The sequence below is a fragment of the Peromyscus maniculatus genome, chromosome 23, assembly GCF_049852395.1.
Source record: "Peromyscus maniculatus bairdii isolate BWxNUB_F1_BW_parent chromosome 23, HU_Pman_BW_mat_3.1, whole genome shotgun sequence".
NCBI lineage: Eukaryota > Metazoa > Chordata > Mammalia > Rodentia > Cricetidae > Peromyscus > Peromyscus maniculatus.
In genome coordinates this window covers 4248302-4271481 of record NC_134874.1, presented here as the reverse complement: position 1 = coordinate 4271481, position 23180 = coordinate 4248302, and the positions used below count along the sequence as shown (strand labels likewise).

The 23180-nt window shown below is 51.1% G+C and overlaps 1 protein-coding gene across 1 annotated transcript in view; it reads left to right on the top strand.

Annotated features, from left to right (window-relative positions):
• Positions 1-23141, top strand: part of Svop (SV2 related protein) — a 69684-nt gene extending 46543 nt beyond the window's left edge. Inside the window, exons 7-16 of the mRNA XM_006993956.4 lie at positions 4928-4991; positions 7699-7824; positions 9552-9680; positions 10260-10333; positions 13103-13179; positions 16837-16944; positions 17693-17804; positions 19151-19232; positions 20711-20800; positions 21332-23141. Coding sequence (XP_006994018.1) covers positions 4928-4991; positions 7699-7824; positions 9552-9680; positions 10260-10333; positions 13103-13179; positions 16837-16944; positions 17693-17804; positions 19151-19232; positions 20711-20800; positions 21332-21538 — 1069 coding nt within the window. The 3' untranslated portion in view covers positions 21539-23141. The remainder of the gene's footprint in view (positions 1-4927; positions 4992-7698; positions 7825-9551; positions 9681-10259; positions 10334-13102; positions 13180-16836; positions 16945-17692; positions 17805-19150; positions 19233-20710; positions 20801-21331) is intronic.
• Positions 23142-23180: the final 39 nt, after the last annotated feature.

Here is a 23180-nt window from a genome sequence, read left to right as displayed (position 1 = left end):
CAGGCGATCCCAGAAGTTCACAGCTAAGAAGATAGCAAGGTCAAACATCAGCGAGGTCTAGGAGAGCGTGGGAAGGGTCCATCCATTTGTATCAGGTGCCTCTTCCACAGAGGGAGGCTGGGAACACAGAGGTGCGAAGTCCATTAGCTCACCGTAACCCTCAGTCATTCGCTCTGAACCGTTTTATTTCCACATCCTGGAGTTCTTCCACGGAGCCTCCCTGCCCGTCTCTATGCCCGACGAACTCAGTGGGCCTGACTCAATTTGCTCAGACCTACCCAGGACCAAGAGGGAGCGAGGCCGTGCTTTCCCGGGGGCACCTGCTGGCTCCCTAGGGCGGAGCTGCCCTGGAGTGGAACTGTGGATGTGGCATTAGCTGTTGTCTCTCTGGTCACCATACCCGGCTGTTAGGGGAGTTCCTGGCTGGGTAGGCCATCTCCACCCCTGTGTAAACTTTCTCTCAAGGGAAATGGACCCTCCTTAGTCTCGGGGGATAATCACCCACCCTGGGTCAGGCCTGGTGGGCTTCACCTGGACTGTTCTGTCTCGAATGTCTCCCGAGAACTGCTCCGCGGGCCTCAACGCCCTCCCGTGACTCTTTAGCACACGGTTTGACTTTCTATCGATTTTCTCCTTAGAAACTCCAGCTCAACACCAACCTTGCCACATTTGTCTTCGAGTAACCCAGACAGACCCCCTTCTCTGTGTTACCGTTTTTTAAAGAAAATCCCTCTTAGGTTATTTTCTCACTTATGGGCACTCTTTACATGACGGTCTAAGTCACTGATTTCTGCCAAAGCCTTTCCTACTTTATAAAGATCTTGTCCCACCAAAGGGCTCAGCAAAGCCTCCAAAGCTCCATACACATATGCCAAAAAAGGGGGGGTCGGGGGGATTTATGTGCCCCAAGTCCCACAGCTAGTTAATGGCTGACCTGAGACTTACTACAACTTACTTACTCATTTATACAACTAAAGAGCTGTTTTGTCTGTGAAGAATACAGGTAAAACCCCAAGCAAAATTACAGAAGAATTATGAAGCCACCTGAGAGGACTTGGGCTCCTTAGCACTTCAGATGGAGTCATTTACATAAACCTAATTATGTCTTAATTAGACAGAACTCTTATCTAGTTATAAAGATAGCTCCCTTAAGTGCTTTGTTGGGAAACATTTAGGTGACAATATTTTCAGGTAGTTAGGTAATATTAAAAGTTTCCATTCATGCTAGGTGGTGGTGGTGCGCGCCTTTAGTCCCAGCACTCAGGAGGCAGAGCCAGGTGGATCTCTGTGAGTTCAAGGCCAGCCTGGTCTACAGAGCAAGTTCTAGGACAGGCTCCCAAAACTGCACAGAGAAACCCTGTCTCAAAAAAAAAAAAAGTTTCCATTCGTTTACAGTAACTTTGCCCAGCCAGAGCTCCTCAGAAAATCAGAAGAACGACATCTTGGGATATAGTTTTAAAATCAGTCAACAGCCAGAATGTAATGGTAACAGCTGGTTTGCTGTTGCCAGACCACAATGCCTCAGGTGGCGTAGGTTATAAAGAAAGGAGGTTTATCTCAGGTCATAGGTTTATCCAGGCTCAAGGCTAGGGGCTGCATCTGGTGGGGGCTGGCCACCTTGCTGGCAGCCACTGAGCTGACTCAGACATAATCTGTCAAGAGACAGGAGGCACACACATGTCCTCAGATCCCCTAACCAAACCTCCAAGATTCAAGGTGAACATGGTAACCTCTCTCCTGTAATCTCACAGTTCGGGGGAGGGAGAGCCAAGGAGGATCACCATGGTTCTGAGGCCGGTCTGGGCTACATAGTGAGTTCCAGGTTAGCAAGAACTAACATAACCCGAATAAAAGTCCGGGATTCAATTTTGGGACTGGCCCTAACAATGTTGTCTAACCCTGATCACCTCCCCTAGCCCCAAGTCCCCACCCCCAGACACCACAACTGGATCAGGTTGAGCAGGATGAGGATGAGGTGTCAACACATGAAACCCCAGGCGTGTGCGCCAGACACCCAAGCCACAACAATGTGAAGACGAATTACCTGTAAGGAGTCCTCTTCTCTGCCCCGCCCCCTTCGTTCCTCCCCTTCCCCAGACACACATTGACTTTGGTGACGAGAGCCACCGTACAGAGCAGTCATTGCCGACACTGATGACACCTGAGAACCACAGGACAGCTGTGCGATGTGTCGTCACACAGAGTTTAGCTCAACCCCAACTAATTAGAAAACCCAGCTCAGGGAGGCTTGATCAAAGTCGGGTGCTCAGAAGGCGAGAATGAGCTGCCGCTGGGCACGGGCCGCCCAGCAGTCAGGGTTTACGACCAGGATTTAGTTAACTAGGTTCTGAGGTCGGGTGGTTCAGCTGTATCGGTGTATCGGTGGCACTTGCTTACGTTTTCAATCAGCGGGTGGATTAGATGACCTGATGATTATATGACCTGATGAACCTAGGAGGCTCCATCTGGCTCCACCCAGGCACAGCCACCTGGGATCCAAGACGGGAAACCAAAGCCACGGAGTCTCCTGTAGCCTAAGTTCGCAGCCAGCAGTGATGGGAATCAAACCCAGGGTGCTGGGAATCAAACCCAGGGCTTACAGCTGCTGGCTGAGCCATGCAGCCCTGAAATCAACTCGTGATGGGAAGGGCAGCAGAGCCAGGCTCCAGAGTAGCAGGGACGGCAGAGGGACTCCAGGGGGGCTGCTCTCCCAGGCCAGTTGCAACTGAGTTCAAATCCAGACCCGGCTTATGCCGGATAGTGTCTGTATAGGATAGATACTGCACGGAGCTGTGCACTTACAGAGTGAGATGAGCATCGCTCACGGAGCCTGCCCTACTCGGAGGACGATGCCAGAGGTGTGGAGCTTTTCCCCGTGGAAGGTTTCTGTCCTTTTTAAGGCAGGATAGAGAAGTCATAGTGAGATGCTGAGTAATCTCCCTTTATGTCCATGGAGAGCTTAAAAGAGTTTGGTTGGGTGCGGAGAGATGGCTCTGTGGTTAAGAGCGCTCACTGCTCTTGGAGGGGAGTCAAGTCTAATTCTCAGCACCCATGTTAGATAGCTCATAATGACTGTAACTCTAGATCCAGAGGATCCAGTGCCCTCTTCTGGCCTGTGAGGGCACTGCACATGTGCAAGACACACACACACACACACACACACACACACACGCATGCACACAATAAAAGTAATTCTTTTTTTAAAAAAAATTGTAAAAATGTTAGATTTGGTGGCTTAGGATCTAGCTTAGTGGTAGAACATTTGCCCAGCTTGCAAATGGCCCTGAGTGCAATCTCCAGCATCAAAGGGAAAAACTGGATTCAAATATGATTTATTTTATGTGTATAACATTTTACCTGCATGTGTGTATTGCACCATGTGCATGCAATGCCTGCAGAGGTCAGAAGAGGGCGTCTGATCCCTCCAGAACTGGAGTTGCGGGTGGTTGTGAACCACCGTGTGGGTGCTGGGAATCAAACTCCGGTCCTCTGAGCTCTTAACCACTAAGCAATCTCCAGCCCCAAGATTTGCATTCTAATTTTTAAAGTGGAGTTAAACAGTGCTCTGTATCTATTATTACAAGTGACATTTTGGGTTATAAAGTGCAAAAAAATGGACAAAAATCTCACTAAAGCTGCAAGTGTCCTTTCATGAGAATAAGCAAAATCCAGAGGGTGACCGTGAAACTGTAGCTTTTTATGTCCAGTAGGGGGAGCTGTGAGCATCCACAGAGCATCATTCAGGTCAAGTGACAACTGGGGAGATATGCAGGTCCAGGGCACCTTCCAGGTGATTTAGTACACAGTGGAGGTCAGAGGACCCCTTGTAGGATTCAGCTCTCTCTCTTTTTTTTTTTTTTTTTTTTGGTTTTTTGAGACAGGGTTTCTCTGTATAGCTTTGCGCCTTTCCTGGAACTCACTTGGTAGCCCAGGCTGGCCTCGAACTCACAGAGATCCACCTGGCTCTGCCTCCCGAGTGCTGGGATTAAAGGCGTGCGCCACCACCGCCCGGCTCAGCTCTCTCTTTCTACCATGTGGAGTTATAGAGATCAAACTCAGGTCACCGGAATTGGCAGCAGATACTTTTATCTGCTGATCCATCTCGCCCATCCCAAAAGTGCTCTTTCTTATATTAGGAAGTGATTAATAAATGCAAAAAGAAAGACAAATTAAAACCACAGTTTATCACCAATGCAGTCATGGTCAGTTCAAGTAGAAAGAGCCAGTGGCTACAGCTGGTGAGTTGAGATTTTGTGGAGAATAAGATACTGGGAAATCTGAATATGTCCTGAATAGTCATCAGTGTCAAAAGGATGCCTTAGGGTGGAGACATCTGTCCCACACCAACTTCACCCATCTATGGAGACTGACATACCAGTGAGGGAGCAGGCTGGCATTGGACACCATGGATGCAACTCCTGGGAGCAACTCGGCCTCACCTCTGGGGTTGTCCTCAGGGATGCACAGACAGACATCAGGGACCCAGGATGAGGGTGTCCCCCAGGACAAGAGGCCATATATGACACAGGGATAGCAACAGCTAACACAGCTGCCCTTAAACCCATGACCAGACCTTCCCCAGATGCTGCGGCTACCATCGACCTCCATGGAAGCATGATGGAATCTGAGGATCGTTTGGGGGAATTGCAGGAGCCTGGGACCCTGTGTTCGAGAATCTGCTTCCAAAGGTCAAGAGATTCACACACTCCTAGAAATGCAATGATGCACGCAGGCAACCCAGTGCTCAGGAGGTGGAGGCAAGCGGATAGAGAGTTTGAAGGTAGCCGTGAGCCACCGTAAGAACCTGTCGGTTTTCTGACCTTAGCCATGATCCCAGGAAATTCTGACTTAGGATCATTATTGGAGGATGTGATTCAGAATCGGCCATCTTCCCGCCCTCTCAGGCCCTGTCTTTTTGCTTGCCTAGGGTGACGCTGTACGCTGAGTTCCTTCCCAAGAAAGCCAGAGCCAAGTGTATTTTGCTGATCGAGGTAAGGAGAGGGTGCCGGTCTCTGGGGAATGCTAACTGACTGGCAATCGGTTCTCGGATGTATGGAGCCACAGGACTGCAAAGGGGAGTTTCAGAAAACCGTGACAGACTCAATTGGCAAACATGTACATGGATATACAGTATATTCCCCCCCTCTTTCCCTCCCCCTTCTCCCCGTCTTTCTTTCTTTAATTGGATCAGCACTTCTCAGCCTTCCTAAGGCTGCAACCCTTTAATACAGCTCCTCACATTGCGGTGACCCCCAACCATGAAATTATTTTTATGGCTACTTCATAACCATAATTTTGCTGCTGTTATGATCGTAATGTAAATATCTGATAGGTAACCCCGTGAAAGGGTCACACGGCCCCCAGAGGGGTCGCGACCCACAAGTTGAGAACCGCTGATCTAGAACCTCACAAACATTGGGCAAGGGCTCCACCTCTGAGCCACACCCCGCACTCCCCACACCCACCTCCATACCCAGCCCTCTTTGGCCTTTTTATTTTGAGACGGAGTCTTGCTAAATTGCTCAGGCTGGCCGTGTACTCCCTGCCTTTCAGTGGAAGCTGACAGGTGGAAGCTGACAGGTGTTCTCAGGGCCGGCCCCTCGGTCACGTGATCACACAGAGCATAGCTGTTTCTGTGCCCACTGACTCGGACCTCCTAACAGCTGCCTCTGATCCATCCGAGTGGCCGACTCCCAGCTGCCTGACACAGCCGTGGACAGTCAGTTGTGTGAATCCTGCATCTATGTGCTTGTTTGTTTTCAGACAGGCTTTCCCTAGGTAGCCCTGGGTGGCCTAGAGCCCGATCTGTGACTCAGACTGGCCTTGGACTGGCGGCAATCCTCCTGCCTCTGCCTCCTTAATGTTAAGATGCCAGGCATTGACGGCCATCCCAGCTGGTTGTTTCAATGACAGAATGTGCCCGGGCCGGCTGCTCTTGAAATCAGGCTAACCCTGGTCACACTCGGTTCTCTCTGAGGCTTCCCAGGATCCAGCAACTAAAAAGCTGAGAGGGGTGGTGGCGCAGACCTGCAACCTCCAAACTCAGTGGGCGGAGGCAGGAGGATGGCTGCTAGTTCCAGGCCAGTCAGGACCACAAAGCAAGACCCTGTCTCAAAAAAAAAAAATGTCTTAAGCTCATACCTGGTTGAGTGGCATGACTAGTATCCATCCTAACCGGCCAGCATCCTTAACATGCCTGTCATTAGACATTTTAATGGTCACCCGTGACCAGAAATGGATTGTGGCTCCTTTAAGTGAAGCAGGGGTGGGGGGATGGGAGGATGGGGGTGGGAGGGGGTGGGTGCTAGGAAGGCTCTGGGCCCTTAGTGGGGCAGGCTTTAGCATGGGCAGTGCTTAGTGGGGCCCTTAGAGGGGAGGCCTCAGTGGGGTGGGCTTTAGCGTGGGCGGTGCTGGCAGATAGAGAGTCCTGCCTGATACAACAGAGCAGTCTGAGGAGGACTTAGAAAGTCACCATAAAGTCCCCGATGAGCCTGGTGGACCAAGCTTGTCATCCCAGCTACCGGGGAGGCTGAGGCGAGCGTCATCACCTCATAGTCTGCCTAGGCAACTTAGTGAGACCCTGCCTGCAGATGAAACCTAAGAAGGGGGCTCAGTTGGTAGAGTGCTCGCCTCACAAGGCCCTGGCTCCGATACCCGGTACTTCAGATAATAACCATAATAACAGGGCCAGTGAGGTGGCTCGTAAAGCGCCTGCAACCAAGCTCCAAACCCAGGACCCGAGTTACGTAAGGAGAGAACGGACTCCCGAAAGCCATTCATCACTCCCGCAACAAACAAGCAGACAGACAACTGTAACTGAAAAATAATACCAGCAGTAAAGTCTCCCCATGAGTGTGTTACCGAGCCCAGTCCTGGAGGACCAGGAGGCAGCGATGCGCTGCTGCCCTTCAGCTGGGCCAGCCTGTGACCACCCTGCAGGGGAGGGGCCGGGACAGCACATCAACCTTGGTCTCTCGTCCACCCTGCCCTCCCTCTCATCCCCTGGGCTTCCCTATTAGCAGCACACAGTGGGAAGCCGCAGGCAGAGAGCCTGGTGGGGGGATCCTTTCAAAAGTAGGAAAAGATGGAGGGTGACTTGGGGAGGTAAGGGAGAGATGATTCCAAAGGAGGATGCTGGAGCCCGTGGGGCAAGGGAAGGAGATGTCAATAGACAAAAGCCAGAGTGTCGACGAGTGTAACCACATGCAGAGCAGATGGAAGCCGTCCCGTGCCCACCAGTGGAGACATACGTAAGGAAGATGCGGTAGATCCGTATACGATGGAATAGTATCAGGCCCCGAAAAGGGAGAAATTGTGGCTTCTGCTACAACATTGGGGAGCCATCGGGACATTATGCTTGGTGAAGTAATCCAGACCTGGCTAGGAAAAATTGGAAATAAGCCGAAACCAAAGTCCCTTGAAATGCCCACTGTCATACCTGTATCACAGAATACTGGTCCTTTCCACCTCCTTCGCTGTGGTGACCTATTGCACGGTCCAGCCAGAGGGTTATGCAGTGTGGGATGGACCGCAGCAGGATGTGCCACGTTGAAAGGAGAGGGACGTGTGTGTGTGTGTGTGTGTGTGTGTGTGTGTGTGTGTGTGTGCTCCGATCTTCTGCTCTCGTCCACAGTACCCCACAGTCGACGCTGTGGGGGCCACACTCCCGCACCACTGACTCTCACTCTCCTGGGCCAGGTCTTCTGGGCCATCGGGACAGTGTTCGAAGTCCTCCTGGCTGTGTTCGTGATGCCCAGCCTGGGCTGGCGCTGGCTGCTCCTGCTCTCGGCTGCCCCGCTGCTTCTCTTCGCGGTTCTGTGTTTCGTACGTATGTTTAAAGACGTCATCCCCTTGCCGGTCTGGGGGACATTGTGTTTTAGTGGGAAGCGAGTGGAGGACAACACCAGAGCTCTATCTCTTCAGACTATTGATTATTAGCTGGGCGTGGTGGCGCGTGACTTTACCCCCGGGAAGGAGAGGTGGGCCCATCTTTGTCAGTATGTGAGGCCAGCCTGGTCTACAGAGCAAGTTCCAGGCTTGGCCAGGGCTTTTACACAGAGAAACCCTGTCTCAAAAATGAGTATATGCATATATATATATTTTTTTAAATTGTGAAATGAGGCCTGGAGTGGCCACAGAACTGGGTGTTGGAGTGCTTGCACACAATCTCTTTTGAGATGTTCTCTGTAAGACTCCACTAGACCTGCTGGAACTCTTAACGTCACGTGACAGACACAGAATTCAAAGTGACTTGAGCAAAACACAGGAACAGACACGTGATAGAGGAGTCTGTGTCTGGCTTTCGGGCATGGCTGGATTCAGGAGCTCAGTCTCTTCAGCCCATCCTGAAATGAGAACACGCCTCACATCTTGTGTATCGGTGCAGAGCGTGTACATGCACTCTTTCGTGTACACACACACACACACACACACACACACACACACACACACACACACGTCCTTCTTTCTCTCCATAACTATGTGGGGAAGGGCTGTGATGAAGCCCATGTTAGGTAGGGTGACATCTGTTCTTGTGCCTAAGCCACCACCTCAGCAGCTCCATCAGAAGGAGGGTGCTGCTTTGCAGCAGAACAGTCTGGAAAGAGCATTCTGGTTCCCATGGGGTATCTTGGCTCAAGTTTTGTTATTTTTTTTTTGTTGTTGTTGTTGTTTAATCTTGTTTTTGCAGCCTCTGGCTCAGCCATCCCCCAGGACACTGGAGTCTGGGGTGGGGGTGCGGGCAGTGGGCGTGGGGAGCAAAGCAGAGGCTCACACCCTTGCTTGTTTAACACCTGCTTACATTGGTGATCCCTAGTTATATGGGCTCGCCTAGTTGCAAGGGAGGCTGGGAAATGTAGTCCATGGCAAGGCAGCCATGTCCATGGAGAATTCCACACAATGGAGTGAATTTTGGTGGGCATTGGCAAACTCTGCTACGTCCTCATTTGACTAATGAGGAAACTGAATTCCAGAGGCCAGCTGATTTTCCAAACATCAGGCCGTATTTGAACTGGCCGAGTCCCAGTCCCACGGTTTCTCTGCTAAGTCAGTGGTTGTACAAACCACTATTTCCCTTCACAGGAATGCACCTGGAGCTGGGACTTAGGCTTAAAACGTTCTGATTTCTCTCTCTCAGACTTAGTTTAGATGACGCTAAGCCCAAGAAGGCAGATTTTCTCAAGAGTTGAGGGGGAGACTTTTTTGATGGTGGTCATTATTTACTCTATCTCTCCCCCAAACTCTAAAAGCAACCACGACAGTGATGAGTTGCATGAACCCACGGTAGCTCTTCACCAGGCTCTCTGCTTCTAGGATCCCATCTAATCCTCTAAACACCTGAAGGTATGAAGGGAGAAACAGGCACAGGGAAGTGACGTCACCGTACAGGCTCCTGTGGCCATGTAACATACAGAGGAGTCAGCATTTGAAGCCAGGTCTCTGTCTCCAGACACCTAACGCTCAGAGAGTCCCACACAGATGAGAGAGGGCGGCCTGGAGAGCGTGCTCTGATCTACACTAACCAGCCACGCTTGGGTCTCCCGTTCCCTCAGTGGCTGCCAGAGAGTGCGAGGTATGATGTGCTGTCCGGGAACCAGGAAAAGGCCATTGCCACCTTGAAGCGGATAGCAACCGAAAACGGAGCCCCCATGCCTCTGGGAAAGCTCATCATCTCCAGACAGGTCAGTGTGTGGAAACTGTGTGTGTGTGTGTGTGTGTGTGTGTGTGTGTGTGTGTGTGTGTGGTCTTTGAGCACACTGGCCTATCCTCTCAGCACATGTGCTGGGGTGGCCCCTGACCAGGAGCAGGCTGTATGTGTGTGGAACGATTTCATTTCCCTTGCGCTGAAACAGACCCGGGGGCCCATAGCGCCCACCTCAGGGGTCTGCCTCCTGCTCCGTGTTGTAAGCACAGGATGGTGCTGGTCTGTGATCATCAAGGTCTCAGCAGGAAGGAATAAGATGAGGCTTGGCTTCCCAAACTTGTGTCCTCTTCCCCTGGCTATGCCACTAGCAGTGTGTGTGTGTGTGTGTGTGTGTGTGTGTGTCTGTGTGTATATATCTGTGTGTATGTCAGTATGTCTGTCTGGGTATGTCTGTGTGTGTGTCTGTGTATCAGTGTGTCCCTGTGTGTGTCTTTGTCTGTGTTTGTGTGTGTGTGTGTGTGTGTGTGTGTGTGTGTGTGTATCTATCAGGCCCCCAGTCAAGGCCCCTATGCACTGGGAGCTAGCCAAAAACCCACATGTCCTTGTCTTGAAACAGGAAGATCGAGGCAAAATGAGGGACCTTTTCACACCCCACTTTCGCTGGACAACTCTGCTGCTGTGGTTTATATGGTAAGAGCTGCTGGTCGCCCACTGTGAGCCCCGCCCACCATGAGCCCTGCCCACCATGAGCTCCGCCCACTGCACACAATTGTGACTTGAGATTTATTTTGTGCGTGTGTGGATGTTTGCACATATGTATATGTATATGTATACATAGGTCACCCAAAGATGACATCAGGCATCTGCCACAGTCTCAACTTTGTAAATCAAGGCAGGGTCTCTCTCACTTGGAGCTAGCCAGCTTGCTATAGAGACCTGGTCTTTGCCTCCGGAATGCTGGGATGACAGGCTGGCCACCACGTGTGCTGTCAGTATCACGCTCCTGACCCCATCTGCGTGGATGACCACGTGGGCTGTTCACTTCTTCATGCTCTGAGCTTGATGTGGAGTTACTCAGATACGTAGCTTTTAAAGGAGATGATTCTATTTCTGCTCTTCAAGAAAATGCTTCAACTGCAAGCCATCCTTAATGATGCCCTCGAAGGTAGATACGGCAAAGGGACAGAAAGAACACTTCTAAGGGACCTTTCTCCAGAAGGCCACTGTTTACACCGGCCAGGGCCTTCCTCTCTGCCCGCGTTGTCTTGGCTACCGTCGGTTGTCCACAGCCCATCCTTTAAAAACCAAGACGTGGTCCACACAGCCATTCATGAGATTCTCCCAGCTCCTGCCCGGTTTAATTTTTCTTAAGTGACAGGCGTGGGAGGAGACTGGAAGGGAGGCAAATGCAGAGCATCATTGCCTCCCTCTTTGCAGCAAGTCCAAGCACGGCCATTCTTCTCTCTTTTCCAGATCTCGACCACAGCAGCGCCCGTGCAGGGCACTGTGCGGCTGGAGGACTTGTGTTCTATTTTTAACCTGGTTCCCAGCTTCCTTTTCACTTTTTTTTTTTGTTTGTTTGTTTGTTTGTTTGTTTGTTTTTGATTTTTCGAGACAGGGTTTCTCTGTGTAGCTTTGCGCCTTTCCTGGAACTCACTTGGTAGCCCAGGCTGGCCTCGAACTCACCCTTTTCACTTTTGAACAGAGGCATCGGTTATGAGAGAGGTGTTCCCAGCACGGTCAATTACAGGGGAGAGGGAAGAAAGGCTTGATAGCATGGAGCCAGGCTTGAGTTCCGCCTCCGCGTTCCTAAGAGCTGAATCGATCCACCAAGCACTTATTAAACACCTGCTGTGTGCCCGGTACAAAGTGGTGCCCGCAGGGATTTTAGTTAGGCAGAACTGAAACACCTGCCTTTGAGAATCCATAATTCCAAAGAAAAAAATTAAATAATTTTATTAAAGAATCTGTAATTCACTTGAATTGATTTTGAATCCCAAGGGCAATTTGTGAGAGGCTGATTTTAACCCTGTCAATGTCAAACCCAGTTCCTACCTCAAAGAGAACAGAGTTTATTCGGAAGCAATACGATGTGTCCCCATGTGGCAGTGGTTAAATAAAGAGCTGTAGTCAAAGAAACAGGAAAGCCATAAAGCAGGGCGTTTTCCTAAAGACTCCTCTGGCCGGCCTCAGTTACTGCAACCTGATGACATTCTTAGCTCTGTTCTTTTTCTTAAATATTTATTTATGTATTTGGCGGAAGCGAGTGGCCTGCCAAGTTAATCCGTTCCAACGGTTTTACCTGATAGGTGAATGGACGTTGGGTCAAATACAGATGGTGGGTGAACACGTGGCTATTAAGGTAGCCCCAGAGGGTTTTGGCTCTGAGTCTGCAATGTTCCAACTCTCCACAGCCATTCTCTCAGGCCTTTAGGACCTCCAGCGTGGCATTTTGTTTGTTTTGGGCAACTTTAGTTTATATTTCTCCGTGTTGACCCAGGGTCATGTTTTGTGTAAGCGGAGACCAAGTGTTGATTTACATCCTGTGGCACCAGGGGCCTCATCCCTAAGATTTGACGGACTGAGACCGGGCTGACAAGAGGGCCGTTGTCAGGTGACAGGGTAGCCTCTCGTAGAGCCATGTTGGACGAAGCCTTCTGACATCACTAGCCATGAACCGTGTGAGAATTCCCCCCCCCCACACCTTCTGCAATGGACACTTAACACGTAACATATTACAGGAATGTTATGCTTGAGGTTATAATGGTCAAGAACACAGGATAGACTAAAGAAATAGATATAGGCCAGGCGGTGGTGGTGTACGCCTTTAATCCCAGCACTCGGGAGGCAGAGGCAGGTGGATCTCCGTGAGTTCGAGGCCAGCCTGGGCTACCAAATGAGTTTCAGGAAAGGCGCAAAGCTACACAGAGAAACCCTGTCTCGAAAAACCAAAAAAAAAAAAAAAAAACCAGCTCCACTTTAGTCAGGCTGACTGAACCATAGCAGCCGCGGCTTGCAAACATCGTTATAACCTGGGAGGCTCCCCTTCAGCCTCTGGTTGTGTCTGAGTCCCCGTGTGGCTCTTTTACCAATATTCTAGTTCTGCATGCTCCGAATGCAAATTCCACGCAGGAGTAAAGAAGTGTCATTGCACTCTGAAATTCTAAAAATCATGTTCAGTGCCCCCAGTGTTAGCCCAGGAGCCCCTGTAGATGCCAGTGGGAATGCCATGCTGTTCATCTTGGGATGTCACACAGTCCACCTTGGTCCTTCCAAGAACACAGGATCATGTCCCTCTATCCCATCATGATGCTTCATGCCAGCCATCTTCCTGCTCAGGGTCCCCAGAAGGCTCCAAGACCCCACCAAGACTAGGGAGGGGGTAGACCCCCACCCCCCATGGCTGGAAGGGGCCTTGCACCCGTTTGATGATGTCTCCATCCTGACTTCCCCCCACAGGTTTTCCAATGCCTTTTCTTACTACGGCTTGGTTCTGCTCACCACGGAACTCTTCCAGGCAGGAGACGTCTGCAGCAGTGAGTATCACTTCCCTCCGTCTTCACCCTTCACCTTCACACCACCCCCTACCTCCCCCCCCACCCCACCCTCACCCCCAACCCTGTGAACACAGTCACACTCTCACAGTGCTGCCATGATTGCTGTAGGGTAAATTCCAAGTTCCCAAGACTCTGGGCAACTTTGCGGTGATGGAGATGACACATGCCCAGTCCCACCCTAAGTCAGGACTCAGACTCTAAAGTTAGCAGCACTGACTGCTCAATCTCACTTGAGGAAGGAGCAATCTGTGTGCACCCCGCTGAAAGGATGTGAGGGACGTGTCCATCTCTGCCAAAAGACCCAAGGAGAACACATTCTAAGAGCTAAGGGGACACTGCCACTTAGCATGTGCGACAGCCTGGGTTCATTCCCCACCACCAAAATAACTAACTAAATGAAATAAAGATCCATTTTTGGTTTGGTTTGTTTAAGGCAGAGGTTGGCCTCAAACTCATGAGGCTCTTGCCTCAGCCTCCTATGTGCTGGGATTACAGGCATGCACCACCACACTTAGATAAATGCTGGATCACAAGAATGCACCACCATGCCTAGTTCCCTAGTTGGCTTTTATGTTTTTAGATAAAGCCTCACTATATACCCCTGGCTAGCCTGGAACTCTTTACGTAGACCAGGCTGACCTCAAACTCACAGAGAACCACCTGTCTCTGCCTCCCAATGCTGGGCTCAAAGGCGTGCGCCACCACGCCCAGCCTTCTCCTGGACTCTAAAGAGCAGTTGTAGAGCTGGGCGGTGGTGGCTCACTTCGTTAATCCCAGCACTCAGGAGGCAGAGGCAGGTGGATCTCTGTGAGTTCAAGGCCAGCCTGTCTACAAAGTGAGTACCAGGACAGCCAGGGCTACATAGAGAAAGCCTATTTAAAACAAACAAACCAGTTGTAGAATTGGAGAAAACCTCATTCTACAAAACCATGCATTATGTTTCCATGAATCTCCCGGGGTAAATTCTGTCCCTTAGCCTGGGGGCTCCATTTGGTACAGGAAGGCTGGAGCTCACAGAGGAGCATCAGCTGCCTCACCAGTCAAGGAAAGGACTGAAAAGCTCAACAACAGGTTGGAGTGTCCTGGAACCCTTCCAGACCTGCAGTTTCTGGTTGGTTCAGAAACTCAGCCATTTGGAGCTTGTCTACAGAGGATCCCCAAACACTGGGCTGCCTCAGCCCTGGGGCCTCCTGATCCGTTTTTCACTAATAATGACCGTTAGGTTGAGGATTGGCACAGAGCTGGAACAGTCTCTCCAAATCCCCGCAAAGGGCCCAAAACACAGTTCCTGGTTTTATGCATGTGATCCTGGGCATCGGCTAATGTGCCCTTCTCCTGTGAGGACAAGTCAGCAGGGGCGGAGCTCCACCCCTGCCCTGCTAGGGGATTTCCCACTGGGGATGGAACCCAGGACTTCCAGCAAGCTAGGCAAGCAGGAACTTTGACACAATGCCAGCGCCATTTAAACCCTCTCCAGACAAATTTAATCAGCATGGGTGAGGTTCATGCATTAGTCAGGTTTAAAAGCTCCCCAGGGGATTGTATTGTGAAGCAGGAATCACCAGACAAATTAAAGAAATAAAGAGAAATGTGTGCGTGCAGATGTGCAGCCTTCCAGTCGGTTCTATTTGAAGGCAGCGCTGGGATTCTGACATTGAATTCAGGGCAGAGGGTAAAAGAACCAAGTTTCTCCAGGCTTTGCATGTAAAGTCTAAGGGATCGTGGGTGTCAAGTTTCATACATGCGGGGTGCTGGGAAGGACCCCAGTGGTAAAGTACGCACTTAGCAAGCCCTGAGGCCCTGGGTTCAATCTGTCCAGCACAATTCATTACATAATTCATTCATTACAGGTCTTAGATGATACAGCCCCGTGGTGACAGGGTGTTAATGAGAAGCTACGTTATGCTGATTGTGGAGGGTTGGTACTGACTGAGCAGAGGGGATGACCCTCAGCCAGTGGACATTTGAGCTAAGCCGAGGGTCCATTGCACTGTCAGAAGACAGAGGTTGGCTGCCTTTTTCTGTCAAGAGCCACATGGTGAATGATTCAGGCTTCCAGAGCTATACGACTCCGATAAGCCTAGCAGGGAAGCAGCCCTGTACAAGAGATGTGTGTGTGCATGTGTGCATGCGTGCATGTAAATACTTTTATTTGCTGGGGTAAACCAGCAAAGGTCCAGTTGTCACTGACAGTAGGAGACACAGCAGCCGGGTGCTTTGGGGAGTAGCACCCTAGGAGTCCTTTTCAGAGGCCTGGTGAAGCCTGGATCTTGTCCTGGCTGTACAGTCCTTCAGAATGATTCGGTGTGATCTGAGAGCTGGGATGTGTTAAAGACACTGGTACGTACCCCAAGGTGGTGTGGGATTCTCAAGAGAGAGAGTGCTGCAGCCACACAGGTGGACTTTTAGACAGCTTGTTTTATGGGTCAACTTTGGGGTGGGGGATGTTATTCAGCAGTTAAGGTGGGTGAAGGGAAAAGATGAGAATTCTTGGACCCGGTCAGGATTTCCCCAAAGAGGCTTTAATCTTGTGGGTTTTCCCCAACACATCATGCTGTGTTGGGAGTAGGCAATTTGGGGAGGCTAATTTCATGGAGGGGGTCATTATCCCATGGCAGAAAGCAGCAATCACCTTAGTGGGTCCTTGACTGTTGTAGCAGGGACTGATGTCACACAGCTCTGGGATTGCATTAGCGGCTAAGCAGTCTACCTCTTCCCTCTATGCTTACACAGCCTACTCCAAAATAGGAGAAAATGCATAAAAATTCACCAGGGTGCAGAGGGGTTCACACCTGAGCCTGTTTGTCTCCCCGGTTCTTTCTGTGGTGTCTCAGATCCAAAATGCAAACTCTGGAATTTTTTTTGTTGTTGTTATTGTTTTGTTGAGACAGAGTTTCTCTGTGTAGCTCTGGCTGTCTCAGAACTCACTCTGTAGCCCAGGCTGGCCTCAAACTCAGAGATCCACCTAGCTCTGCTTCCCAAATGCTGGGATTAAAGGCGTGCACCTCCACTGCCTGGCCAGATTGTCATCTTTTACAGTTACCCAGCCGACTGTTCACAGGCAAGAAGGGATGTACCAGGATTTTTCTTTTGGGCCACCAACCAGCTCTCAAATCATGGCACAGAGACTTATTAGTTATGAATGCTCGCCCTTAGCTTAGGCTTGTTTCTGGCTAGCTATTTTTTTCTTTAACTTAAATTAACCTGTTTCTCTTCATCTTCATTTTGCCCCAGGGCTTTTTACCTTTCTTTCTGTATGTCCTACTCCATGTCTGTCTGGCCCTGGGTTCTTTCCTCTCTTCTTCCTCTTGTTCTTTTCCTCTTGCCTTAGATTTCTCTTCCTACTTATTCTCTCTGCCCACCAGCCCCACCTATCCCTCTCCTGCCTAGCTATGGCCAGTTCGGCTCTTTATTAGACCAATCTGGTGCCTTAGACAGGCAAAGTGAAACAAATGCACCACAGCTTTACATCCTTAAACAAATGCAGCCTAATCAAATGTAACACATCTTTACATAGTTAAACAAATGTAGCACATCTTTACACTGTACAAGTCATTTCCACAACAAAGGGCTGGGGTGCAGGAAGCTGTGGTGCAACATTGCGAGACCATCTCTGCTCTTCTCTCCTCACCCTAGTCTCCAGCCGGAAAAAGGCGGTGGAAGCCAAATGCAGCTTGGCCTGTGAGTACCTGAGCAAGGAGGATTACATGGACCTACTGTGGACCACCCTGTCTGAGTTCCCAGGTGAGGCTGGGGCAGGAAAGCCTATCATCTGTTTAGGATTAAAAAAGAAAAAGGAAAAAAAAGCAGGACCTGAGATATTTTTCCCGCTCTTTGATACACATTACAAATTATGGTGAGAGGCCTGGGAGTCAGGCCCTGCTTGAAGGCTAACAAGTCAGGATTTCTAATTTCAAGCATTCTGTTCAAAGAGGCAGACTCCTGGGTTATTGCAGCAAGCAGCCACACACTGTCACAAGAACCCTACTGCAATTCTGGCCCATAGCAAGGGTCACATACTGGATGTCAGGGCCCATTGCCTTCATCTGCACCCATAATAAGGAAGGGCCAGGCAGAAAATTTGCAGCTCAGGTGTGTGGGAATCTCTTCCCCATTATGATAATGGAATACCTGAGGTCATGTACTTTAGAGAGAAGAGTATTTAGTGCACAGTTCTGAAGTCTCAGGCTCCCGTGATGCCTGTATCAGTTGCCTCTTTCCTTTTAACAACATATCGCCCTTCCACTGAGAGACGTGAAACAGTACCCACTCGTCTCCTGGTTGCTCTGAATAGATCAGGGACCTGGAAGTGGCTTCCCAGGTCTCCAGCTTCACTGAATCTCACAGAGATGCAGCAGGCCTTGGCTGGACCAGAACCTGGAGCTCATGGATTTGGCTCAGCTGGTCCAATATCAGGAGTGGAAGACGACACAGGGTGGGTCATTAGGGACCAGCTGAGGAGCTGCCTACCATGTCCCTGCTCTCCTGGCAGGTGTCCTTGTGACTCTGTGGGTCATCGACCGCCTGGGCCGCAAGAAGACCATGGCCTTGTGTTTCATCATCTTCTCCCTCTGCAGCCTCCTACTGTTCATCTGCATTGGAAGGTGGGTATCAGGAGGAACCCCAGCCCCTCACCAGGATAAGGCTCGTGGCACTTCATGACGAACAGATGGTCAGGTTCAAGGTCAAAGCCTCTGCCGGGGGAGCAAGGGACCATACGTCTCCGTTTCATTTCTAAGAACTTCAAGTTTAGAGTTCCCATGTGTCTTCGTCACTGTTCTATTGCCGTGAAAAGACATCATGACCACAGCAGCTCTTATAAAGGAAAACATTTAACTGGGACTGGCTTATAGTTCAGAGGTAGTTCATGGCAGTCAGCACAGTGACATGCAGGCAGACAGGATACTGGAGAAGTAGTTGAGAGTTTTACATTGGATCTGCAGGCAGCAGGAAGAGAAAGAGATGCTGGGCCTGGCTTGGGCTTTTTTTTTTTTTTTTTTGGTTTTTCGAGACAGGGTTTCTCTGTGTAGCTTTGCGCCTTTCCTGAAGCTCACTTGGTAGCCCAGGCTGGCCTCGAACTCACAGCGATCCGCCTGGCTCTGCCTCCTGAGTGCTGGGATTAAAGGCGTGCGCCACCATCGCCCGGCTCTGGCTTGGGCTTTGAAACCTCAAAGTCCACCCCTAGTGGCACACTTCCTCCAACAAGTCCACACCTCCTAATCCTTCTCAAGTAGTGCCACTCCCTGATGACTAAGCATCCAAATCTATGAGGCTATGAGGGCCATTCTTATTCAAACCACCACACCGTGACTCACCCAAATAAGAGTTCAACGTGGCCACAGACGTTGTGCATGTGTCAAAGTGATTTGTCTGATGAAAATAGACCTTTTTTTCAAACAGACCCTACTGAAGATCCATTTCTCTAGTTTCCCAACTTCTAAGAGCCCCTGAATATAGATGTGACCCCGGAGGGGCCCCCAGACCAATCTCAGTGAGGAATCAGTGGGCCACAGGAGGAGGAAGAGGTGGGGCTTAGACCGGGAAGGGTTGGTCGTCTGGGTCATCAAGGGGAACAACAGAGCCCAGAGTTAGGGATCTGGAATGCCTTAAGACAGCCAGCTGCGGTCCTGCTGGAACCCCAGGCCTCACACAGGCTAAGCCAGTGCGCTGTCACTGAGCCTCAGCCTGAATTTCAACCATTCAGACCATCATCGTCCCCTTTGTCATCCTCAGCTGTGTACCACAGGTGTTCCCCTCCGTCAGCTGGGTGTGCGGGATGGAGAGCAGGCTACTGTAAAGGAGAGCTTCAGTCACAGCCCTTAGAGCTGTGCAGATGTGCTGGGTGGGGGGACCTTTGCCAATTCAGCTGTGAATTCTTCCTGAGAAGGTGAGATTGTGTGGAGAGAATGAGACAGAAAACAACCCTCACCTGCTGTTTTCTCCTCCCCAGAAACGTGCTCACCCTCTTACTCTTCATTGCAAGAGCATTTATTTCGGGAGGCTTCCAAGCGGCCTATGTTTACACACCTGAGGTAGGAGAGGCGCCCGAGAGTGGGATGGGGGGGTAAGGGGACGGTCAGACCAGAACATCAATCCTTCTTGGCTCTGGGTGGCCCCTGTGGCCCCCTCATTGCTTCCACTTATCTTGAAATCATTTTTTTTCTGCTCATACAAGCTTTAAGCACAGTGTAAGAGTTCCAGAGGTTGCCTAGGTGTGTATCACCAAAGCGAATGGGGTGGGGCCCACATCCTCCCTTCCTGGAGACAACCTTCTGCAATGTTTATGAGCTGGACATGCAGCTCGATGTTAAAGTGATGGAGGTCCTGGATTTGACCCCAGTACTGGAAGAAGAAGAAGAAGAAGAAGAAGAAGAAGAAGAAGAAGAAGAAGAAGAAGAAGAAGAAGAAGAAGAAAAATAAAACAAAAACATTTTTAAAAACTTTTACATTCTCTAAGCCTGGCTAAACCTCAGCCAGCTGGCCATTGGTGACCCTGAAGAACTAATTGAATAGGTGACAATCCACCCAAGTGGTAGGTGTCTGTGTAGCCTGTGAAACCCCAGACTAGGAGCTGGAGAGACGCCTCAGTGATTAAGAGCACACACTGGTCTTCCAGAGGACCTAAGCTTGGTTCCCAGCCCCTACATTGGACAGCTCACAACTGCCTATAATTCCAGCTCCAGGGCCTCCGACGCCCTCTTCTGGCCTCTAAGGGCACGCGCGCGCGCACGCACACACACACAGCAGTCATCCATCCAAACACACTCTCAGACAACAAAATAAGAAACAAACAAAACGAGTATAGAAAGCCAGACACGGGTATGGGGGCAGGCCAATGGCTTTTCCAACAGAATGAAGAAGTGCCACTCAAAACGGCACATGCAGAAGCGTCTTGGGGGTGCAGTGCACCCCATCTGTGTCCTGCTTCCATTAGCTTGGGAGGAGCAGAAGGTTCATGCAGTGTGGCTGAAATAAGTACAGGTCACAGTGCCTGCAGGAGAGCGGTCATTGCCGAGTTCAGCTTGGAACTCTTGAAGCTCTCCAGCAGAGAAAAACAGAACTGTAGTATTAATTTAATCCCTTTCTTCTTTCTATATGGAGTTCCAGCCATGTGTTAGACACCTATGTATAATCAGTAATTATGCGTGTGTATTGTGTATTATACATGGTGTCCGCGCTCCCTACTGAACTGTATGCATAGCTTTTTCCACTATACTGGGATGGAACCCAGGGTCTCACCATACCCCACGCAAACACTCTTGTTGCAAACTAGAAACACTGTTGTTAACTAGAAAATCCAATTGTGGAGTACCTCCCCACAGTGGAACACAAAGAGGTAAATGGGCTCCTGCTCACGGCCAACCTTGTGCTCGCTGCCTTGGGGGAACCTCCGACCTCCTTTGCCCTTTTCCCATCCTGCCCAAGGGAGTTCGTCCTGTCTGTCTAACTGGGAAGGGGTGAAGGATTTCTGCATTCCCCATGACATCTGGCTGACACACTGACATTCCAGGTGTACCCCACGGCGACGAGGGCACTGGGCCTGGGTACCTGCAGCGGCATGGCGAGAGTGGGCGCCCTCATAACTCCGTTCATCGCTCAGGCAAGTGTTGCCCCAGTACAGACCCAGGAGGCAGCCAGCAGTGAATATAGTCTTGTTTGGTTGGTTTGGGTTTTTTGACCCAGGGTCTTACTGTATATCTGGGACTCTCTTGGACTCAGGATCCTCTTGCCCCTACCCTCCTGAGTGCTGGGATTAAAGGCGTGCGCCACCACTGCCCGGCCGGTGTACAGAATCTTAAGACCAATGGGACCTGAGTTCAAATCTCAGCCTATCCTCATTATATAAGCTTGAATATGCTCCTTAGGCTATCTGTTGAGATATGTCTTATTCTGTAGCCCAGGCTGGCCTTGAACTCACGCAGTCTTCCTGCTTCAGCCTCTTGGTGCTAGGATTAGAAATGTGCATCACACACCTGGTGACTTATCTACCCTCTTGAGCCTCAGTCTCCTGTGTGTGAAAGGGCGGCGGGGGGGGGGGGGGGGGGGGGGGACACGAGGTGCTCAGCTTGCTGTCCGTCATACAGCCCGCCTGTGGCTCTGAGATGTTCTCCACCTCCCTCTCCCTCCCCAGGTGATGCTGGAATCTTCTGTGTACCTGACCTTGGCCGTCTACAGCGGCTGCTGCCTCCTGGCTGCCGTGGCCTCCTGCTTTCTGCCCATCGAGACCAAAGGCCGAGGACTGCAGGAGTCCAGCCACCGGGAGTGGGGCCAGGAGATGGTTGGTCGGGGGACCAGCAGTGCGGCGGTCCCCAGGTCGAACTCTGGCTCTCAGGAGTGATGACCGACCCCTGGGGGTTGAGCTGGTCTTTGAGGTTAGGGAGCTGGCAGAGCCCAGCCGGGCCACTTACGGTCACTGCCGACATCGAGAACTTACCCAAGAGGGTGATGTGGACCAACAGGGTTTTGTGTCGTAGCTGTGTTTGGCCATGTTCATCGAGGGTCACCCACCCCGGGAAGACGGGGTGGCATTCACTCCGGGGGGTTCTCTCTGGTTGGGGGAAGGTTTGTACATCACTGTGCATCTGCATGGGGAAACTGCTACTGTAGGAGGGTCCCAGGATGCTCAGGGCCAGCTGAGCAGATGTCATATAGTTACCCAGTCATACCCTCGGGGAGCCACCACCCACAGAGCTCCGTAGATACAGTCCGGGCCCAGACGACTCCCGTGACACCTGCCATTTCGTCCAGTAGGTTTCTTCTGCTCCCTGGCCCCAGGCTTTCCTTGGAATTAAGGTGAGCTAGTGTCTGGCCCAAGCAGCTTTGATGGAGCCAGAGACGCCCACTGCTTCCTTGGCTGGGCCCTTCTAGATGTCTCTCTGGGGCCTGCCGGGTGGAAACTGGCAGATAAATGTGCATCTGGTTTGAGCCAAGCAGACCCCGCCTGGCCCCCCTCCCTCTGGAGTTGCTATCTCTGGCTGCAGAGGGTCCTATTATGTCTCTGGGGAGAGCTAGGTGCCCACCAGGGGATCGCCTCAGAAAGCTGTTACCTCGGTCCCCAACCTGGAAATTGGAGACTGAGGCCGAGGGGAGGTTCAAGGCCAAAGCCGGTCTCGGCTGAAGCAGCAAAAGGATTTCTGGGCCCTCTGTTTAGGCTCCCTCTTCAGCCCTACTGAATGGCGAGTCCCACTTTACTCAGGCTTCGGGACCGTGCCGTGTGAGGACAGCTGCACGGGCTGAGGGGTCTCCGGGTGAAGCCCCTGCTGCAGGCCACTCAGTCTTGGGGCCCGAAGCTCACTGCTCCTCCCGGGTCTGCTTTCTCTCTTGCCCAGTCTGTCGAGGGCAGCGCTGGCCCTGCAGAGGCGGGTCCCGGGAGGATGCCCTGGCACAAGGATCAGAGAAGTCCATGTTGGCGGGGAGGGGAAAAGCCATTGTCTGGGCCTCGGGAGGAAGGGCTGGAGGGAGGTCTCGGCAGTCACGTGTACTCCCAGATTCCAAAACACACGAGCCTTCTCCCGAGGTGCAGGGAGGAAACGCTCTGGGGGAGGAAGGAAGGAAGGAAACCGCCAGGCCCCATCCAAGGCCAGAGGAAACCGACCCACGGCTCAATGCGCACGCTGCAAGGAAGCTGGGTGTGCGTTGTGCATTCATCTCTTATTAAAACGTTGGTGACGGACACGACAGGGCCTACGTCTGGTCATTGGTGACAGCGTCTAGTGACAGTCCGCCCCAACGTCGGCTAACTCGGTCCATCCAAGGAAGTGGCGCTTTGACACAATCTCCTCTCCTGGGAGGTGCAGCCACCCGGCTGCGGGCAGCATCGGGACCTCGAGTTTGATGGAGACGACACTGTCAAAGGGAGGAGGACATGGTGGCTTCCTCATGGAGACAGTTTGGCGTCCAGCCCTTTAACCGTGTCCTTACAGTCACGGTTTCATTTGCTGTGGTGGTTATTATTATTATTATTATTATTATTATTATTA